Source organism: Erpetoichthys calabaricus, chromosome 2 (genome assembly GCF_900747795.2).
Source record: "Erpetoichthys calabaricus chromosome 2, fErpCal1.3, whole genome shotgun sequence".
Taxonomy (NCBI): domain Eukaryota; kingdom Metazoa; phylum Chordata; class Cladistia; order Polypteriformes; family Polypteridae; genus Erpetoichthys; species Erpetoichthys calabaricus.
In genome coordinates, this window is record NC_041395.2 from 277595675 (window position 1) to 277618587 (window position 22913).

Consider the following 22913-nt stretch of genomic DNA (forward strand, 5'->3'; position numbering starts at 1 on the left):
AAACGCCCAATGCATCTCAAGGATATTCCCTTAATGACAGAATGTGACTGTTAAATACCTCGTGGAACTGAAAACCAGCAGCCACAAGGGTTACCTTAGACTGGTTTTGAAAAACCCATGTTTAGGGAAGAGGGAATGCTGTGTGTAAATTGGCTAAATTTCTTTTTTTTTTTTTAAACTGCGGTGATTATTCATTTGGGTTAGTCTTAATAATTGAAAAGGGAGTTTCTTTCACTGTTCTTTGTACTGTTACTTAAGGTATTAACTTATTGGACATCTCTATATTATTTACAAAGGTTTTAGGAAGTCTGATTTTCACTAAATTTTTTGGTAAGTGAATGTTTGGTCTTCTTTGTTTGAATGTCTTTATTTTCCAGAATATGTACATGTCTTGTATGTTTTGTTTAAGAGTTACAGTACTGTGGGTTAGTGTAAAGATAGAAACCACATCCCACCTTGGAGATTGGTAGCTCTCAGAGGCTGAGACAGGATAGGTGAGTGAGAAAGAGCTTTCCTTTTTTAAAGGTGCAGATTTCCAGAGAATGGTTTCGGTTGATCTACTGAACAGAGAAAGGGTGCTTTGTGTGACCTGTGTGGTGACTCGGCAATTGGCTTTCATATGGGAGTGTGGTATAGCGGGTCCCCAGCTCCTGTTCTAAGGCCAGTTTTTAAAATAAATAATCCCCGTGCTCGCAGCTTATCGAGGGCTGTTGTGGGTTGTGTGGCTGAAGCGGTTCTCAGGGCGATTTCGCGGTGTGGGCGTTTCTCACCTAAGTGCACAGGTGAGAGACCGCCCACATCCGTGATTGTTCCTGGGGCTGCTAATTTGCTACAGCTGCAATGCCCTCTTGATAAAATAGAAGCGTGAGCCGGCTAGGGAGAAGAAAAAGAAAGGAAAGAGAGAAAGAAAGAAAGAAAGAAAGAAAGAAAGATGGAGGTTGCTGGAGAGCACGAAGCAGGGTGGTGAGAGAGCCAGTGTGAGCAAGAGAAAGAGAGAACGAGCGAGCGCGTGCAGGCTTGCAGACAGGCAGCTGGAAGGTGAGCCCCAAGAAGGGTGTTTGGCAAACACTTGGTGGGGGCAGAAGGAAATGGTCGCTTCCGCTGAGCATTGTAGGAAGGAATGGGAGTGACCGGCAGAAGGACGACTGGCCACGTAAGGCCGGGAAGGCAGCGGGAGTCAGGAGGCAGGGTGGGTGAAGTCCTTGATGTGAGAGTCCTGGTCGTCAAGGAAACCAAGTCTTGGTCTGGGATGAGTGCGCGACTGAAACCAGGGATCGGGAGGCCTCCAGACCAGTTGAGCGGAGAAAAGGTCAGCTGCTGAGAAGGCGACTCTCTTGTTGTGGGGCCCAAACGGGAGAAGCAGGAGAGACGCCAGGGTAAAAGAAGCACCGGGCTCTGAATTGTGTTTTTAAAGTACTGTTTCCAGCGTTGTTGTAACCTCGTTTTTAAAGATTGTTATTGTAATGTTTTTACCTCCACGTTTTGTTTAATGGATTATTTATTTAATGACTCTTTTTAGAAGGCATTGCACTGTATTTATTTTGAATACTTTGTATTTGGACATTGTTTTGTTGTGTTGTTTTAATAAAAGCACTTTTGCACCATCCCCTTGCTATGTTGTTGCCTCACTGCTTAGCTCATCGGTAACATTACCGACGGTGACTGGTTCAAGGGCTCCCGGACAGAAGATGGGAGCATGCAGCAAACCCACATCGTCACAGGGAGCTGTGTGTTTACTCGTATGGAGGAGGCTACAGCAGAGCCACAGGCCACTTTATTCTCATGGATTCAGTGTAGTGCTCGTCACACAGCAAATTCAAGTTTTGCTTTTTAAATTTTTTTTTTTTTTTTTTTTTTAGCATGAATATTTTTGATAACTGGTTGATTGAATCAACAGATGTGGAACTCATGGATACGGAGTTGTTAAGATGTATGAACACAGTAAATTAGCATATTATGCATTCATTGGTTTTATTTAACATTGTTTTTTTCATTAACAATCAGTAGATTCTTTAGCTGAAAGAAAATGTTGGATGCTATTTTTCTTTTGCATGTCAATATATCCATTGGCAGATCTCCTCTTCCAAAAATTTATTTTCTGTATTATCAACATCAGGCCACAGGCAGTTCATTAATTACCCTATATCAGGAGCAGATACCTCCCCCAGTTAAATATGACATAGGTAGCATTCAGCAGCAAACACCAGACAAACAATTGACTTGCTGCCATTGTCTATGTTTTCATATAGCCCACATACAATTAACTGTCATTTTACACAGGGCTATTAAAATCACCAAACATGGCAAAAAAGAATTTACAATGCACTTAAAATATGCTGTTGGCTTATAGCAGGCGTAATGTTGTCCCAGTTCTTTTAGAAAAGTATGAGACACAGTTAGACAAGACTGTAAGAAACAACAAATTTTCCAAGGAAGCCAGCCTTGCCTATGTGACAGATTTAGTTGGCAGTGCCAATTTGCCATCAGGCCACTTATTCAGCTTTTAAAAAGAGCATTCATTGCCAAGGAGGAAATGGAGGAAACCTTGACTAGTCACTCACTCTACCACTTCTTGCTGCCATATGTGAACTGTGAGACAATAACAAAGTTAAACAATTTGTTTTCCAGTGCTTTGATTACAGTTATCTGGCCTCAGATACGAATCTAATTATTAACTTCTCATTTATAAAAAATAATCCTTCTCAATTTCCACATCCACCACAATGTTAATATTATAATGCTTAAATGTAGTGAGAATATGCTTTACGTCTGTATTTTCCTTTGATGTGGTTTTTGCTTGCCTAGGCAGCATTTTGCAATTACACTTCATGAAGATTTTCAGATCTTTTGAGGGAAGAAAGTGCATATTCAAACTTAAAATACTGTATGTTAATATGAACTTTTTTTTAAATAAAATGCACAAACACTTTCATACGAAAAGCCCTGTAGTGAAACAGTTTATTAACATTTTCCAAAAGTAACAATGTACAATAATACCAGCAGCATATTGGATTTTGGGGTTGGGTTAATTTCACAGATTCCATACATGACAGTAATTTGCTGAAATTGCCACATTTTCTTGTAGCATGTGTTTGTGCATGCAGATACATACTGCAGTATGTTCTTTGAATGTTTAAAATGTCACAAGACACTGGATATACAAAAGGAGCAACTTGGCTGACATTTTTGTGATCGGTTTTCAATGTGAGAACCAGGGCTGTGGAGTCAGAGACATTTTTGGGTACCTGGAGTTGGGGTTGGAGTTGGCAAAAAAGTACCGACTCCGACTCCTAATAAATTTAAATTGTAATGAAAAAAAAATACAGCAAGTTCAAATATCCCATTTCACAAACAGTCATAATTAAGTACTTCTCTGATGTAAGAATAAAGCCCAGTGCATAGTTGTGTTACTACTTGTATGAAGTTCAGCTGAGCTATTATATAACCTGACATTCACATATTGTAATCTGGATTATGGTACATTACAAAAAGTGTTTTCATTTTATTTCAGATATAATGTGTTTAACAAGTTAATTTGAGTGTAAACAAGTGTAATGATGTTGGTGGAGGTGTGTGCTATGGCCTGATGTGTGTTCAGGGGTTCTTGTCTTTTGTTTAAACTGGCCAATACGGTAGAGAGTCAGCTTCCTAGCCAGTAGTTCTGTGGTTGAATGATGTGTATGTTGCCTTCCTTCAATCAACATGGAAAATACATTAGCATATTAAATACAGAGGAGTCGGGGAGTCAGTCAGAAGTACCGGAAACTAAGGAGTCGGAGTTGGAGTTGAAGGATTTATCTACTAACTCCACAGCCCTGGTGAGAACACACCCACGTCGGGTCTGGCAAATGATGAGCAAGCAAAGTCTTTCTCTGAGTCAACCACATTGATCAAAAATGTAAGAGTTCACTCTCACAGGTGTGGGTCCACTACACCTGAAACAGATAATACAATACAAAAATGTTACCACTTTCCAATTTTGCTGCCGTTTTTCCAGGAGTATCATCTGTAGCACTGTGTTACTTAGTAGATTAGAAGCTGCCTGTAGGTGATGAAATACTTTTAACAATATAGTAAGTCTATCATTGTTAGTATTTCAATATAGAGTGCACTTTAAGAAATTAAGTGAAACCATAATTTATCACATCATTGTAAAGTGTAAGCAGAAAACACAGCCTTCTTTCAAAAGTTAAAAAAAAAAAATGCCAAAACCTAATTTTACCTCCTTGTAATTACCCTGGCACTCAACTTTTAGTTTCATGCCTATCTCTGCTTTTGAAGAAAGCAAACCTGTGAATACAAGTGAAATTGCTGGCCCACAGATAAATTACCAAAAGAGACTTTTTGACTTTTATGTTTCAAATGCCTTTAATTGGAAAACAGTAACATTCAGCCAGTGCTTGGTGACTTGGTGAGTTTTAGAATTAGAGTTTTCAATATTCAGGATAAGGAGCTAGCACAGAAGCATGCAGGTTCATGCAGATATCTGTATGGATATATCTTAAAACAGAGAACTGTTATTTGCAACTTCATTTGCGCATTAGATTAGTGTTTCAGATTTCCTTTGAGAGAGGTTGCTTCAGCTTGTATATCTTAATTTTGTATATGTTCACCTTTTACTCAATCAATAGCCACTCCTGACAGCAAAATAGTGAAACACCCACAGAACTGAAATACATGTAATTACATTCTGTTATCACTGTTATTTTTGAATATGCCTCACTGTCACTAAAATATTTAATAAACAAAATGTGACAACTAGCTCTTTGAAGTTACAAGAAAATTATGAAATTTCATTATATAGCATATGTTCCTATGTGAAATATGCCTAAAGTTACATTTATGTTCTCTGATTTTTTTTTTTTTAGTTGTAAAATTTTTGTAAATAAGAGTAAGTTTGTATTTTCTGCGTATAAAATAAAAACAAAAAAATTCAAGTGGTGTGTTGTCATTTATAATAAAATCTTTTTAGACAAAATATATAAGAAACGTGATATGTAATATGGTGTCTGTTATTTTTTTCTTTTGATGTGTTTTTGTTTTGATTAAATATAGGCACAAAACTATGGATAAGCCCCCATTTCGTCAGATTCAGTCATGTGGAAAATGGGAAATGAAGGACAGACTGGGAACAGGGGGATTTGGCAATGTTTATCTATATCAAAATGAGGTATAGTAAGTCTTTTATTAATTTGTACAATGTGAGACAAACTAGTGGTTGGTGTTTTTTGTAGTTCCTGTAGTATTTTTCCCTCACCTACAGAGGAGATAATCATTAGCAACTAGCACTTGTGTGTGATCATCATAAAGTCAGTAATTTTTGGAATTAAAAATGAAAAAAAAGGTGAAATAAAGATGAACAATTTTAGAAAATAAAGCTCACTTTTATTTTTGAATATTTAAAAAATGAATAAACCGTACACTGACTTTTTTGTCTGCTTAACGTTGCTTAATAAAATCTGTAGTTCATTCAACAGTATGAACTGGTCTTCATTGAGAAGTTGTTTCAACAAAACCCAGCAGCTTTAATATAAATAAATGACAGGCTTTTATGTGGCTGAAAAATGAGAATAAAACCATTAGAGACATCAGTAAAACCTTAGGATTACCTGAATCAACTGCCTGGAATATTATTAAGAAGAAAGAATGCACTGGTGAGTTCACTACGAGATTGCAAAGGCACTAGTAGGCCAATGAAGACCTCCACTGCTGATGACACTTCAGTATGTTGAAGAAAAGCCCTAATTGCCAGTCTGACGAATCAAACAGTCTTGAGGAGGCAATTGTTTATGTGTCAGAGACTACTATCTGAAGAAGACATCCTGAGCAGAAATACAGAGACCACACTGCAAGATGCAAACCACTAGTTAGCCACCAAAACAGGATGGCTAGATTATAGTTTGCGAGAAAGAACTTAAGAGTCTGTAGAGTTATGGAACAAAGTCTCGTAGACAGACAATACAAATATTAACTTGTATCAGAGTGATGGCAAGAGCAAAGTGTGGAGATGAAAAGGAAATGCCGAAGATCCAAAGCATACCATCTCATCTGTCAGACATGGTCGGGTGAGGGGTTATGGCTTGTGCAGGTATAGCGGCCACAGAAACTGAAACAACTGTTCTTCTTTGAAGATGTAACTGTTGACAGCAGTAGCACAGTGAATTGTATAGTAACATCTCCTCAAGTTCCAGTAAATGCCACCAAACTCACTGGATGGTGCTTCATCATATACCAACATAATGATCCCAGACATACTGCTAAGGCAACACAGGAGTTTTTCAGAGCTAAAAAATGGAAAATATGTGAATCCAAATGAGCATGCCTTCTATATGCTAAAGAGGAAAGTTAAGGGGACAAGGCCCCAAAACAACCAGGAGCTGAAGATGGCTGCATTAGAGGCTTAGCAAAGCATCATCAGAGAGGACACTCTGCACATGGAGATGTCTGTGAATCGCAGATTTCAGGCAATCATTGTAAGCAAGGGATATGCAACAAAGTACCGAATATGACTGCCTTAATATATGTGCCATTGCTGGGTCTCAAATAATATGGTGCACCTGAAATGGAGGAACCATATAGAACAAGCATCATTTCTATATGGTGTGACCAAAATGTATGCAAATACCCTTAAATGAAAGTCTACAATGTGCACTTTAATCATGTCTGACTTGTTTGATTTGTAATTTTAACCTGTGGAGCGGAGGGATATATCAAGGAAAAATGTGTCTTTGTCCCAAACATTATTGAAGACACTGTAAATGTTAATATATTCAGTAATACTTTTTCTTGTTACTTGTTTCTGTGCAGAGATTGTTTTTAATATTGGTACTTGGGCTATACATCAATCCAGTAAAAACTTAGTAGATAGGTATACAAATCTTAAAAATTGAATAACCCTTTATAGAAAATTTAATATGTACTTTTCTGCTATTTAGCAGATATGTTAAGAAAGCAGCAATTTTTTACTTTTCTGTTATTACTTTCAGATTATTGAGAATTAAGATTTAGAGTCTTCCTCAATTGGTACTTTTATTGATTTCTTTTAATTTTATGAACCAAATGGTAATTTAAAAGAAGAACTTTAAAAATGACAAACTTCTTATGTACTGAAATGTTGTACTCATGTACTGCAATTAAAATTTTAAAAAATGCACTCAGTTATGTTAACTTTTTTATTGTAGGAAACCAATGAAAAAATTGCTGTCAAGTCATGTCGATTGGAGTTAAACGCAAAAAATAAAGAGAGGTGGTGCCATGAAATCCAAATAATGAAAAAGTATGTAAATTTATAAATTTTATTTAGGAAGTATTTATCACATTTCATATTTAAAAGAGTAGAGGCTGATTATAAACTTGGCCTAAGGTTAAAAAGAGTAACAGTACCAAAATTTCATATTCATTGTATTAAGGTTAAGAAAATAGTGTGCGAGAGAAACCCACATTTTATATCATGGTGGTTTAGTTTTTTTTAGTTCTTGGTTTGCCAAGCACCTTCAAAGTCATTCAGCTTTGTAAATCTATTGTAAATTTATGATGATTAAATGTGAATGTAGTTTGTGAAATTTTAATTTTTTTTTAATACCACTTTAAATTGGAACTACCATTATCACAATGAAGAGCATCCATCAAACCATAGTATGCATAGTTTCTGCCACTTACCATTGTTTAAATCTAACGTTAAGATCTTTTTGAACCTCTAACACTATTTTTCAAGTTTAAAAAAAGAAAATGTACAAATTGCTAACTAACCAATATATGTGCAACTTTATGTTTGTACTTCAAGCTGAGCAGCCTTAACAGACATGTTGATTGTAAATTAGCTGTAAGAAATAATGTGTGCTGCAGCCACATGTTTCTCATGCTTATTTAACATTTTGGTAGCATAGTTAGTAAATATATATGTGAACATTTACAATTATATACTACTATTTGTGACTTAATATCAGTTATTGAGCTATGTGAGAGTTGATGTTTACTTTGCTGCTCAGATGTATTTGCTTCACCAGTTTCATCTTTATTAATAAAGTTGGAAATTTTTACACCCCGTGTCAAGCAGGTCTTCAAGCTACTAGTTTGGTAAATGGAGGTACTTCGCTGTATACAGTATATCATGTCTCAGTAGAAAGATCAGGGCACTGCTGGCAGTGCTTTTTTCCTTAACAGGAAACTTGCATTTTTTCCATATCTCTGCATCCATAGGTTAAAGAAGTTACCCATTAACATATAAGTTTAATGCATTAGCATTAACACCCATCCTTCAAATATTGTGTACAATACATGTGGTTTGATGAAACTGACAAGACACAGTAGTTGTTTTCCATGTATTGGCTGATAGGCATTCATTAATTGTTTCTGCAAAATGTAAAAGAAGAATTGTGCATATTTTAAAGGGAAATTTGATGAATCATTAAATTTGAATTTACAACAATTGAAAATTTGCTGCACTAATTTATATGTGTTGTGCAGCCTTGAAGCTTTTAAACATTGTAGACATCATATTTTTTTGCCAATTAATGTGTAAAAACCAGTTAAAGTAAAGTTCAAGCTTTTATAGACAGCTTTGATGGTATATTATTTAGCTAATTGAACAGCTAAAGACAAAAAGCCATTTGATACTAGAGAGGAGGTCATCTCAACTGCTGCAGAACACATTATTGCAGCTCAAGATTTTGGGCGCAAAAATTCCTCTTTTTAGACCTCTCTATAGAAAGACCAACTGACAGAATAGCTTAGAACCTTAAAGCACAGCTTTTACAGAGAATTGCGAAATCATGGAAATGGATAACAAAATATTTCTAATAAGGTGTTTATGTAATATTTCTTTCAAGAACATTTGCACAAGACTTATGCTGTGTGCTATAGTTACTAATTAACTTTACAGGCACATTCGTCGTCTTATTCTCTCATGATGTTTATATGCATAGGGCAACAGCTATGATAAAGGGAGTTGTCCGAGTTCAGCGTTGTTTAAAAGTTTTTTTTACCTAGATATGGCTTTACCTTCTGTGTTAAATGTCATACCAAAAATAGTCCTATTAGTTTGACAACTTATAATTGTACAGTTCATTTGATAACCATTTATAGATGTAGCCCTTACCTGTGAATATGTGTTACTGGGGCCCTTCCTGGAAAAAAAAATCTCATCTGTCAGTACATTTTATGGATCAGACTTTGTTATTCAGACTTATTTGTGTGACAACTCACTGAATAAGAGCTGGTGTACTTGGTAGCAGGTGAGCTGGCTGGTCATCTGGCTGGTAACATATTTGCATACAAATCAAAACTCAGATTTTTACAGTAGTTTAGTGAATGTTTGACATACTTTAAAACCTTGCCATGTTTCTTGGAGTAAAATATTAAATTGTGTTTGTGTGTGTCTGCCCTTGTACACTTTTTAAAGAAGCTGAAATATATTTTCCACCATCAAGAGACCACAGATATTTGGAGCATTGGGTCAGTAGTCCTTTTATCCACAATTGTATTGATTGACCCTTCATAGCACAATGTAACTAGCAAGTGCCAAAATTATTTAATGATAGTCATTTCTTTATAGGTCTTACGTACAGTATGTGTAAAGCAGAATACCCATTAATTTTAATGATCATAATGTCTATAAAGCACCTGAAATTACACCAGCCTTTAATGCATATGTCTAGCAATTGTCCAATTTTGTAGGAAAGAGATTTTTCAAAACTACAACTATGTTACAGTTTTGTAAGTTTATGAATTACTTTTTAGTCCCCATTTGTTTTAAAAAATAATTGACACTCAAAATAGCTAAATAAAGTCATTTACTAGGTATTATAAATTTTATGAATCCAACAATTCACCAGTCTAGCAATTGAAATCCATCTTTTTTCTGAACTCTCATTTTGCCTACTTGGTTGTAGTAGGACACAGTCTATCACAGTAGAACTGTGCATGAAGAAGTACTAGACCGCATGCCCATGTACCCACAATTGTACACTTGGCCAGATTAGAATAGTCAAACCACTTAACTATTTTTCTTTGCAATATGAGTTGAGATAAATATATCTCTGGGACTTGACAGAATTATGCCAAAATTTTATGTTCTCTCTATCTCATCTCTCTAAGGCTGAATCATCCTAATGTAGTTATAGCAAGGGAAGTACCAGAAGAAATGAAGAACATTTCCTTTAATGATCTGCCTCTGTTGGCTATGGAATATTGTTCAAAAGGTGATTTAAGAAAAGTAAGTGTGGAATTTTCAGTATTGTTTATGTACAACCACAGCAAACTCTAGTGAAAATAATTATTTTGTTGTCCAGGTTAATTAAAGTAATTTGTTTTTTTTTTATAGTTATTAAATAAACCGGAGAATTGTTGTGGACTGAAAGAGAGTGAAGTTCTGTCCTTACTTAGTGATGTTGGTATGTGTAGTTTTTACTTTTTATGCAAGTACTTTTTGTATAAACCTATTTTAAATGTAATTATTTCACATAGCGAATACACTACGATGCCACCACTCGGGCACTGTCTGTATATAATTTCAACAGTCTCCTTTTTCATCTTCTTTAATTTCACTTGTTGTCTCCAAAATCCCTTGCTGGCTTCACCAGCACATCTTCCAGCAGCAACCCAAATTTTTCCTAGATGTTCTCCCATCCAAGTACTAATTGGGCTCAAACATGCTTAGCTTCATAGACTTGTGTCCATTCTAGGACTGGTTACAGTGCAGCCAATATTTTGACTGTGGCTCTCTGGAATCCAACATTTATATACACAGACTAAGGTTGTTTAAATAATTAATTAGCTAATAAACTAAGTAAATAATCATGTAGGGAGTAATGTTTCTGATTTATACAACTTCTATACAAGCATACTCAACGTGTAAGATAGAGTAATCATGGTAATAATTTATTTAATTCTTCTAAAAGAATGTTCTAAAGAACATTTTTACTTTTTGTTGTTTGTACCAGGACATAGTGACATCATGTCCATTGAACAGAATAATCCACCTAATGTGTAGCAGTAGTCTCCAGGTATACTTCGACAAATTGACATATGCTAATCTTTACTGAATTTAATTTCAGGTTCAGGCATTCAGTACTTGCATGAAAACAGGATTATTCACAGAGACCTAAAGCCAGAAAATATAGTACTTCAGGACATTAATGGAAAGGTGAGAAAATGCATTCTGTAAAATATGTGTCCATTAAAAACCTTATAATACTTTGTATTTCAAGTTTTTCTTGGTTAATAATTTCCCTTCCTAGCAAACTTCATTTTTGACAAAATTTTGTTTGATGAAAGTATTGTAGTGTAGATGTTTTTGAAGGGTTGTATATAAGGTACTTATAGAAGACATTGTTAATTGTAATGCACATGTGAAACAAAATGGCTTTTCGCATAAAGTGTGGTGCAGGGGTGTCAAACTCGTACTGGAGGGCCACCATGGATGAAGGTTTTCATTCCAGTCATAAAGCAAGACAACAAATGACCAGCTAAGCCGGGGGGATTGGGCAAACTCTAACCAATTTCTTAATTACAATCCAATTCTATTTGTTATGAAACACATTCGTGTTGGTGCTCTCACTCTGACACACCTGACATCTCAGTAACTGTTGATTTTCTTTTTTATCAGGAGATCATCAAAATGATTATTGTAACAGAGTAGATCAGTTCAGATCTTCACTTTTCTTTCTTTTCAAATGTTATTAAAACAGATGCTGTATGAGGGACACACAAGTGCAAATGGGACTAAGTTAGCTTGTTATGTGTTGGCTCGCTTTACACCTCATTACGGTTTCACTGCCAATTTAACACAAAAGAAAAGAGGGGTCTAGGTGTTAAAAAGCAAGTCAATTAAATTGAGACAACATAAGTATGCTTCATTTCCAGCAGAGATTGGTTGCTAATGATGAAAGTGGCACGAAAGAGACACTGAAGCCATGCAGCCCTCCAGAATTTAAGATTGACAGAGGTGGTATTGATGATTGGGGGGACAACAAAAATCTACTGTCACTGCCATTTTCAGATTTAATGTTTACTTTACTGTGGTGGGCTGGCTCCCTGCCCAGGGTTTGTTCCTGCCTTGTGCCCTGTGTTGGCTGGGATTGGCTCCAGCAGACCCCCGTGACCCTGTGTTAGGATATAGCGGGTTGGACAATGACTGACTGACTGTTTACTTGTAATATTATTATTTTAAACATTTATGTTCATACTGATAACTAGTTTAACATTTAATATGATTGGTATTTACTTTTTAAAACAGTGTACACCATAGTTCACAATACTCTTCTATTTGCTGTTTATTCTGTTTTTATAGCTGGAGCACAAACAGGGATTAATGACTTTGTCAGGATTACTATGTTATAGGTGAAGAGTGAGCACATGTGGTTTACAGACCAGTACCATTTTTGCTGCACCACACTTTCTGCAAAATCAAGGTCTTAACCTGATACAAGGAGAACACATTAGCACAAAGAAAATAATAATTCTCAGTATACCATGTAAAAGCCTACCTGTGGCTTTACTTTTGTAGGATTTCCAACTGGTGTTTGAGACAGCTTATCTGACACCTGAACCCCCCCCCAAATTCCTAAATAAAAGACCACCCTGTGGGTGAATTACTCTATGGCAAATGCTTCCACACTACACAGGCTGAAAAAAACTTTTTCTTTTTGTAAAAATGTTTTATTTTTAATTTGTTAAAATAATCCCTGTCCACAATAATATACAACTTTTTCCCTTCCCCTAAAGGTGTATATATTTTTCTACTTCTTTTTTTTATAAGAATGGTAATTACATTTTGTAGTCATTTTCTTAGTGTTGTTGCCTTAAGGATTTACTGATGAAAAGGACTAAAAAATTAATATTTACATTAACTACAGGAATAGTCACATTTTTAAAAAAAAAATGTTGCAATTTTGGTATTTCACCATGCACAAACTACCCAGTTTACCTTGAGATGAGTGATACATTTGTGCATGGTATTCTTTTCTCATGTATTTGTATAAAAATATTTCAGTGCTTATTACATGTTATAGGAGTACTCATTAAACATGGATCTATCCCCTATTTATTGTGCTAAATATGAAAATATCCAATTAAAACATTTTTTTCCTTATTTTTTGTTCTTATAGCTGGTTCATAAAATAATTGACCTTGGTTATGCTAAAGACCTTGATCAAGGAAGCCTTTGTACGTCATTCGTAGGAACTTTACAGTACTTGGTGAGTCTTGACTTATTAAATATTTTGTTTGTATGTTAATATTTTTTTTGTCCATTCATTTTTGAAGGTGGCTTTGTCCACTACAGTATTGTATGGGAGGATGAGCATTTAATTTTAGGTACTGATGGCGCTGACATATCTCTCTGCTTACTTTAGTCCTCTCAGACCAGTATAACTCAAATTTACTCATTCTTGGGTTTGCTATCCAGTTTCCTAACTGCCTTCTTTTTTCAAATGGTTATTATCTGTCGTATCTGAAACCTACATGATGAGAATTAAGCACAAATTCAGTTTCTGAGTTTGATACAGATAAATAAGACTAAAGTAGAAGCCTTATGATCTGTATTAAACTGTAAATATCAGTAGTTTTATACTTAAACTATAGACCACAGGAGTTACCTGTTTTTTTCCTATTAACAAAACAAAATTCTTTAGGCTTATTGGTCAGTGACCATAAAAATATTTTCACAATTTGTCAAAAAAATATATATAGTCTCACACATTGGTTCAGTTAAATTATATTGGCAGTTAAACACTGTTTAAATGTAAATATACATGCACTTACATGTTTTAATCATTTTTAATCCTTAATTGCAGTACAGCTTTTTATACATTTGCTATATTTATATACAGTGACACGCAAAAGTTTGGGAACCTTTGATTAAAATGGCTGTTACTGAGAATAGTTACTTAAGAAGTAGATGAACTGATCACCAAAAGGCATAAAGTTAAAGATGACACATTTTTTTAATATTTTAAGCAAGATTACATTTTTATTTGCATCATTCACAAGTACAAAATACCAAAAAAACTGATAAGGGCCCGAAGAAAACGTTTGGGCACCCGACATGGTCAGTGCTTAGTAACACCCCTTTGGCAAGTATCAAAGCTTGTAAACGCTTGTTGTAGCCAGCTAAGAGTCTTTCATTTCTTTCTTGGTGTATTTTAGCCCATTTGTCCTTGCAAAAGGCTTCTAATTCTGTAAGATTCTTCAGCCATCTTGAATGCAATGGTCTTTTGAAATTTAGCCCAAGATTTTCAATGATGTTTAGGTCAGGGGACTGTGAGGGCCATAGCAAAACTGTCAGCTTTTGTCTCTTCAAGTATTCCATTCTAGATTTTGTGGTGAGTTTCAGATCATTATCTTGTTGTAGGACCCTTCCTCTTTTTAACTTCCAACTTTTTTACAGATGGTGTGATGTTTGCTTCCAGAATTTGCTGCTGTTTATTTGAATCCATTCTTACCTCTACCAACGACATGTTCCCTGTGCCACTTGCTGCAACACAAACCCAAAGCATGATCGAACCACTGACATGCTTGATAGTTGGAGGGGTGTTCTTTTCCTGGAATTCAACACACTTTTCTCTCCAAACATACCTTTGTACATTGTGGCCAAAAACTTCTATTTTGACTTAATCAGTCCACAGAACTTGTTTCTAAAATGCATCAGGTGCTGAATTTTGTGGGTAGGAGGCAGGAAAGGTTTTGTTCTGCTGACTATCACGAAGGCCATATTTGTACAGGTGTCACTACACAATAGAACAGTGTACCACCTTTCCAGAGTCTGCTAAATCTTCCTGAAGGTCTTTTGCAGTGAAATAGAGGTTTTATTTGCCTTTCTAGCAATCCAATGAGCAGTTCTTTCAGAAAGTTTTCTTGTTCTTCCAGACCTCAACTTGACCTCCACCATTCCTGTTAACTGCCATTTCTTAATAACTTTACATGTACCCTTCTCCTGCATTGTGACCATCAGTTCTTTATTTTTTAGATACTAGGCAGCTACTTCGAGGAGCCAGTTGCTGCTGATTGTTGGAACAAGATTTAAGAAGTCGAGAATTTTATACAGCTTTGCAATTTGCATCACGTGGAGTTTACAAACAATGACTGTAAATAAGCCATAGCCCTAAAAAGTTATGAAGGTCCGAGATCTTGGCAAAAATTATCTGAGACCTCAAATATCTTGGAATACCCAAACTTTTGCATGGTTCTCCTTTTTTCATTCTACAATAGTACAAAACAAAAACAATGCACTAATCTTGCATAAAATGCTGAAAAGAAATGTATGATCTTTAACTTTATGCCATTTGGTGATCAATTCATCTTCTGCTCACTTAACTTTTCACAGTAACAGACATTTTAAGCAAGGGTGCCCAAACCATGTGCCAGATAGATATTCCTAACTCTTGAGGTGTAATTATAAATATGGACTGTCATTTTAATTATGCAGTACGTATTTCTTACCTACAACAACAACAACAACATTTATTCATATAGCACATTTTCATACAAAAAAGTAGCTCAAAGTGCTTTGCTTAATGAAGAAAAGAAAAATAAAAGACAAAGTAAGAAATTAAAATAAGACCATATTAGTTAACATAGAATAAGAATAGGGTCCGATGGCCAGGGAGGACAGAAAAAAATAATAATAAAAAAAAAAAACTCCAGACGGCTGGAGAAAAAAATAAAATCTGCAGGGGTTCCAGGCCACGAGACCGCCCAGTCCCTTCTGGGCATTCTACCTAACATAAATGAAATAGTCCTCTTTGTATTTAGAGTTCTCACAGAAGGACTAAATGATGATGGTCACCACCAAAAGGAAACTGGAAAAACAAACTGAAGAGAGAGTAGGGGTTAATACGGAGTTTAGAGCCACCATGAAGAGTTATTATAAAGAATTGGATATACAGAGTAGTAGGATTAAATTAAAGTGAAGTTATGAGAAAGCCATGTTAAAGTAATGAGTTTCAGCAGTTTTTTTAAAGTGCTGCACTGTATTAGCCTGGCGAATTCCTATTGGCAGGCTATTCCAGATTTTAGGTGCATAACAGAAGAAGGCCGCCTCACCACTTCTTTTAAGTTTTGCTCTTGGAATTCTAAGGAGACACTCATTTGAGGATCGAAGGTTACAATTTGGAATATAAGGTGTCAGACATTCCGATATATAAGATGGAGCGACATTATTTAAGGCTTTATAAACCATAAGCAGAATTTTAAAGTCAATCCTGAATGACACCGGTAACTAGTGTAGTGACATCAAAACTGGAGAAATGTGCTCGGATTTTCTTTTCCTAGTTAGGATTCTAGCAGCAGCAGCATTCTGCACTAGTTGCAAACGATTTTTGTCATTTTTGGGTATTCCTGAGAGGAGTGCATTACAGTAATCTAGTCGACTGAAGACAAACGTGTGAACTAATTTCTCAGTATCTTTCAATGATATAAGAGGTCTAACTTTTGCTATGTTTCTTAAGTGAAAAAATGCTGTCCTAGTGATCTGATTAATATGCAATTTAAAATTCAGATTACAGTCAACAGTTACCCCTAAGCTTTTTACCTCCGTCTTGACTTTTAATCCTAATGCATCCAGTTTATTTCTAATGGCCTCATTGTATCCATTATTGCCAATCACTAAAATTTCAGTTTTCTCTTTATTTAGCTTTAGAAAGTTACTATTCATCCATTCAGAAATACAAGTAAGACATTGTGTTAGTGAATCAAGAGAATCGGGGTAATCAGGTGCTATTGATAAATACAGCTGTGTGTCATCAACATAGCTGTGGTAGCTCATGTTGTGCCCTGAGATAATCTGACTTAACAGAAGCATGTAGATTGAGAAGAGCAGCGGACCCAGGATAGAGCCTGTGGAACACCATATAGGATATCATGTGTCTTTGAGTTGTAATTACCACAACTAACAAAGAATTTTCTCCCTGCCAGGTAGGATTCAAACCAATTTAAGACACAGTCAGAGAGGCCTACCCATTGACTAAGGCGATTTCTAAGAATATTATGATCAATGGTGTCAAATGCGGCACTCAGATCTAAGAGGATGAGAACAGATAAATGGCCTCTATCTGCATTTACCCGCAAGTCATTTACTACTTTAACGAGTGCAGCTTCCGTGCTGTGATTTGTTCTAAAACCTGACTGAAATTTATCAAGAATAGCATGTTTATTGAGGTGGTCATTTAACTGCATAATGACTGCCTTCTCTAGAAATTTACTTAAAAAAGGCAAGTTAGAGATGGGTCTAAAATTTTCAAGAGCAGAGGGGTCAAAATTATTTTTCTTAAGTAGAGGTTTAACTACAGCAGTCTTAAGACAGTCTGGGAAGACCCCCGTATCTAATGACAAATTTACTATGTCAAGAATATTATCAATTAGCACGCCCGATACTTCTTTGAAAAAATTTGTTGGTATTGGGTCAAGGACGCAGGTGGAAGGTTTCAGTTGAGAAACGATTTTATGTAAATCAGGTAAATCTATCCTGGTGAAAGAATTTAATTCGTTTATAACTGAGTACTGGGGTTTAGGAGGATCCTCAGTGTTGGGAAGATATACTATGTTATTTCTAATATCATTAATTTTTTGATTGAAAAATACAGCAATAGCCTCACAGGTTTTACTGGAAGTACTTAGGAGGCATTCCTTTGAGTTACCTGGGTTTAGCAGACGATCAATCGTAGAGAATAAGACTCTGGGATTACTAGCATTGTTATTTATAATCTTAGAGAGATAGCAGCGCCTCTCAAGATGAACTGTGTTATTGTATTCTGTTATTTTAACCTTCAATATTTCATAGTGGATAGTTAGTTTAGTTTTCCTCCATTTATGCTCAGCTCTACGACATGTTCTCTTTAAATCAGACACTCTTTGGGTCTTCCATGGTATAACAATGCTAGAAGATTTTTTAACCGTCTTTTCAGGTGCAACTATGTCAACAGCAGCTCTCACTTTAGTATTAAATCTTTCCACCTTTCTATTTACATTATCCTCACTATTGTAGTTGGCACTATAAACGGACTGATTGCTTAGAATGTTTGTAAGTTTTAAAGCTGCTGATGATTCAAAGTAGCGTTTTTTTAACAATATGCTTCTCATGACCTATTGACCTGTAATTTGGTACACATATACTACGTGACCCCTATTGTCTGCTTTCGGGGTGATGATTTTTATTACTCTTTTTATTTTTATTTTATTTTATTGTAGAATCCACTCTCGGCAGCAGGGCGGCCGTGCAGTGCATGCGTACGGACGCCGCTCTCATTGCTACCACCTTCACTGTCACTTCCCCTACATCTTCATATCTTAAATCATTCTTGAGGCAGATTGAATACTTAAGTGCCAGCTTAAGTGAAAAATTAAGAAAAACTTACTAAGTAATTGCAACACAAACTGATTTAATCAGCTTTAACATGAAAAGATGCCGACAGAAGAAGAGAAGAAGCGGGCTGCTAGAGTGGAGAAAACAAGCTGCTGACGAAGCAGCAAGCGCATCAACCTCTGAGCAAACGAATGCTAACCATACAGAGTATGAAAACTATAAGTCAAGTGTATTAACTGCACATTATCGTGCAGTCCGCTGTTACTGGTCCTTTATAAATAAATCAAGTTAAACATCCAACTGTGTTGATAATTAAGTACATTTCTCTCTTCCACTGAAATAACTGTGTTATGAAGTTTCAAAATAAGCACAGAGTTTTGGCGTGTACAAGAAGAGCATTTCCAGTGGAAGATGTTTTTTGATACCTTCAAATGCAAAAAAAACCTGCTTGTATCAGTTAATAATATTATTATTTTGTGTGTTTTTTAGATGATTAGGTAAATGTATTAAATAGGAGAATTAAATGTAAATAGTTACTTTTGTCTTAACAATCATGATTGTTGGTATTGCACATTTCTGGTACAATTTAATTCAGAGGTGTTAAGAATTGGTTTTTATTCTAAACTTATTAAAATAAAAAGTTAGTGTAAACTGCATCAGTTACAAAAACAGAGAGCAGAATAAGAATATCAATAAAGGAAGAAAAAAATAGCATGCACTATCCTGCTCAGGATTAGTAAAATTAATCATTTTGCAACAATAAAATTTCTTGCAACTGCATCTGTTTGTTTTTTACTCAAAAGAAATAAACAATTTGCAAGATAATTGAATATGAATGTCTGAAAAGACTAGAGGATAATAACAATTCACAACTCAGTATATCATTGAGAATAGCTGCTATGAGTTTAATAAATTTCCAGAATATTTAAAATATACAGACATTCAGATACTGTCCATAAAGTGCAAGTTTCTGTAGAAAAGAAATGACTAATGAACAATAATATATATATATATATATATATATATATATAGATATATATATAGATATATATAGATATAGATATATATATATATATATATATATAGATATATATAGATATAGATATATATATATACGAGTCTGAATGATAAATAATAATAAATTGATATAATTTTAAAAGTATTTATGAAGTTTAAACAGTTACTGTTAAAAGTTTATTTTGGGTGAATATGCAATTAGTGGAGTAGTTTCCCATCCAAAGTGGCTTAATGCTATATGCTGCTGGTGAGAAAGATGGATTAAATTAAATAAACATTAATCTTCCTCTTTAGTAAACTATCTTGTCTATGTCAACTGACAACCATGTGGACACTGAAAGGCTGACACTGGTTATGCTCTTTTGAGCCATTCATTTAATAATGTAATGGCTGGCAACAAGCAAGTAAGTATATTTTAGCAAGGCAATCAATTCAGTGCTTTGTGAATATCACACAACCTTCACCCTTCAATGTCAAGGTGTGTCACGGAAAGATGCGTCGTGTTACTTAATGGAGTTTGTTTTAACCCTTCATCATTTAGGTGGTGCCTGAAGTATGCAACTGGAAAATAATAGAAATGAATCCGTGCAGTATGCCTATTGAAGAACAGCACAGCAATGCACAATTTTAAGAGACGGTACCAGATAAACATAATGGCAATCAGATCAATATCATTGTTACATGCAATTCTGTATTTTACACTTCATTTTAAAAGTTGTGAAGAATGTGTCCTTAATTTTTGCAGTCTGTAAACATTTTGTTTAATAGAAGTAGAGTTAAACAATTCAAAAATGCAAATATTTTAAAAAGCTGTTATTTGCCCTGCTGCCCTGAATAATTATTTAAAATATGAGTGCTACTCTCTGCATGCATGGCATATTGCATCAAATTAAGTAATTATTTCCAGTCACTCTAGTTTAAAAAGTAAATCTGAGTTGTGCATTGAGAAAGATTAAAGCACCTCATAGTGTATAGTACATCTGCTGTCACAGGAGGCTGGTGGTGGTACCTAGCCAGGATGCCCAGAAGGACCGGAGGAGGGCTTGTGTCTCCCCCAGACCACGTGGGGGTGACCGCCCTGGTGGCTTTGGGGACCACGGGAACAGAGCTTAGAAGCTCAACCCTATAGGGGCCCGTGGTCACCGCTAGGGGGCGCCCCAATGCCTATGGAGCCCTGGCCCTCAACACTTCCACCACACCCGGAAGTGCTGGGGGGAAGAAGACCAGGGACACCCGGAGTGCTTCCGGGTGTGCAGCCGGTACTTCCGCCACACTGGGGAGTGTCGGCGGAAGCTAATCGGGAGGCACCTGGAGCACATCCGGGTGTGTATAAAAGGGGACGCCTCCGTCCATTTGATGCCTGCAGTCAGGAGGAAGAGGACAGAGCTCCGTGGAGAAGAGTGGAGGTGGTGAAGGACCTTGTAAAGGACTTTGTAAAGGACAGAGAAGAAGGGTGATTGGTGCAGTGGCACTTTGTGCTGTGGACTTTCACTATAAATAATCGTGTGCTTTTCTAGACATGGAGGGGTCTGTCTGTCTGTGTCCAGGGCTCGCTTCCACACTGCATTCACATCTTTAGTTTCTTTTGTTATACCTGTAATTAGTGTATTCTTTGTGGTGTTAAGCCATTGCTGGTAATTATTAAGGTTGATTTGCTGCGCATATTTTATATTTACAATATTTGGCTTATAATGGAATAGTTTATAATATTTAAAATCTGCAATCCAGTTTTGGTAATCCTTTAAATGTTACTGTAAATATCTGTTGGGTAACATGTTCTTTTCCTTCCTTATTCGTTTTTTAGGCACCTGAGCTATTTGAGAATAAACCCTATACAGTGACAGTAGATTACTGGAGTTTTGGTACAGTGGTGTTTGAGTGCAGCTGTGGTTTCCGGCCTTTTTTACACAATCATCAACCAGTGCAATGGTAATGTCAAATACATAAATTGTTTGTCTAAAACAATGTGATAGATGTTGTTCATGGCATTTACATTTAACTCAGGACCTTCTAAAAATATGCTTCATTCAATCATGGTCCTGGCTACTTGAAAATTGGAAATCAATATGAAGATATGTATTTTGTTGTAAATTATAAATTGTTAACAATAACTCAAGTGTTTATTTGCTCTCATAAAATTTATTTTTGATGGAAAATATGATTAATTCATTTGCATCAGAGACAATGATGAATCAAGCTTTTAGTGAATATTAGTGGTCTTAACATTCAAAGTTACTAGGTGTGTTTTAGTTTTACAAAATTGAAAGTATAACATTTAGCATTATAGAATTATAACACATACAGTATCCATCAATCCATCCAATTTCAGACTCGGTCACCCATTATCAAACCTGCTTAATGAAGTCCTCGGTTATGGGATTTGGAGCCTCCTATCTGGCAAAATTCGCCATAGGGCAGAAAGTAATATTTGGCAGTATGTTCACCCTTAGTGAGGAACACTCTTTGGTACTCGCATGCAATAGTACTGGTCCTTTTGAAAGTCACAAATCACATAGGTGGGATGTGAATGAAAAAAACCATTTGGGATTAGCAGAGTAACTCATAAAAGATATGGGCATTGTGTGCAGACTCCACACAACAAATGACTAGACAAGTAGGTTAGTCTTGGTATGATAGGTTTGTATGTTCTACACTATAAACTTCCAGACTGTGTTCAGAAGAAATAAGAAATCTAAACGAATGTTAGGTTATATAGCACAATGTGTAGAGTACAACTCTAGGGAGGTTAAGCTGAAGCTTTATAATGCACTAGTGAGGCCACATCTGGAATACTGTGTGCAGTTTTGGTCTCCAAGCTACAAAATTGACTTAGGAGCACTAGAAAAAGTCCAAAGATGAGCAACTAGGCTGATTCCAGGACTATGAAGAAGGATTAAAAGAGCAGAGCCTTTTCAGTTTAAGCAAAAGAAGATTAAGAGGAGACATGATTTTGCCTAAAATTACGAAGGGAATTAGTACAGTGGATTGAGACTTTTATTTTAAAATGAGTTCATCAAGAACAATGCGACACAGTTTGAAACATGTTAAGTGTAAATTTCACACAAACATTAGGATTTTTGTTCTTTAAATAGAAAACCATAAACACTTGGAATAAGCTACCAAGTAGTGTGGTAGACCAGTGATGCCCAACCTACGGCCCCCGGGCCATATCCGGCCCGTGAAGGTGTTACATATGGCCCACTCTTTTATTCCTATATTCACATAGTTATTTAGTGATGTATGACTGTATGCTAATATTAGAATAACTTTCAGTCAGGGACGATCCCTGATGGCGCCGGAGGGTCGCTCTTTACTTAACCGTAACTGTTTTCAGAAGCCAGACGAACAAATTTTGTTAATTCTTTCTTATCTGTGGTGCTAATGGGGTCTGGTATGTCTTCCCACGCCCCTCCTACCTTCGAATAATGACCAACCACGTTGACTCAACGTCGTTGAGGAATGAAGCAGAAACTTGCTTCGTAACATGTGTGGCGTCCCCCTGCACCTTACAAGAAATACTACGGGTCATCGTAATTGCGATATTTTCCCATGTCAGACAGTTCGCCTTCGGCATTTGATTTGAGCGGATGGTGCTATC

The 22913-nt window shown here is 35.9% G+C and overlaps 1 protein-coding gene across 1 annotated transcript in view; it reads left to right on the forward strand.

Annotated features, from left to right (window-relative positions):
• Nucleotides 1–22913, forward strand: part of chuk (component of inhibitor of nuclear factor kappa B kinase complex) — a 74312-nt gene that overhangs the window by 21463 nt on the left and 29936 nt on the right. Inside the window, exons 2-8 of the mRNA XM_028795589.2 lie at nt 5056–5170; nt 7182–7276; nt 10096–10213; nt 10322–10391; nt 11055–11143; nt 13107–13196; nt 21120–21244. Of these exons, the coding sequence (XP_028651422.1) occupies nt 5066–5170; nt 7182–7276; nt 10096–10213; nt 10322–10391; nt 11055–11143; nt 13107–13196; nt 21120–21244 (692 nt within the window). The 5' untranslated portion in view covers nt 5056–5065. The remainder of the gene's footprint in view (nt 1–5055; nt 5171–7181; nt 7277–10095; nt 10214–10321; nt 10392–11054; nt 11144–13106; nt 13197–21119; nt 21245–22913) is intronic.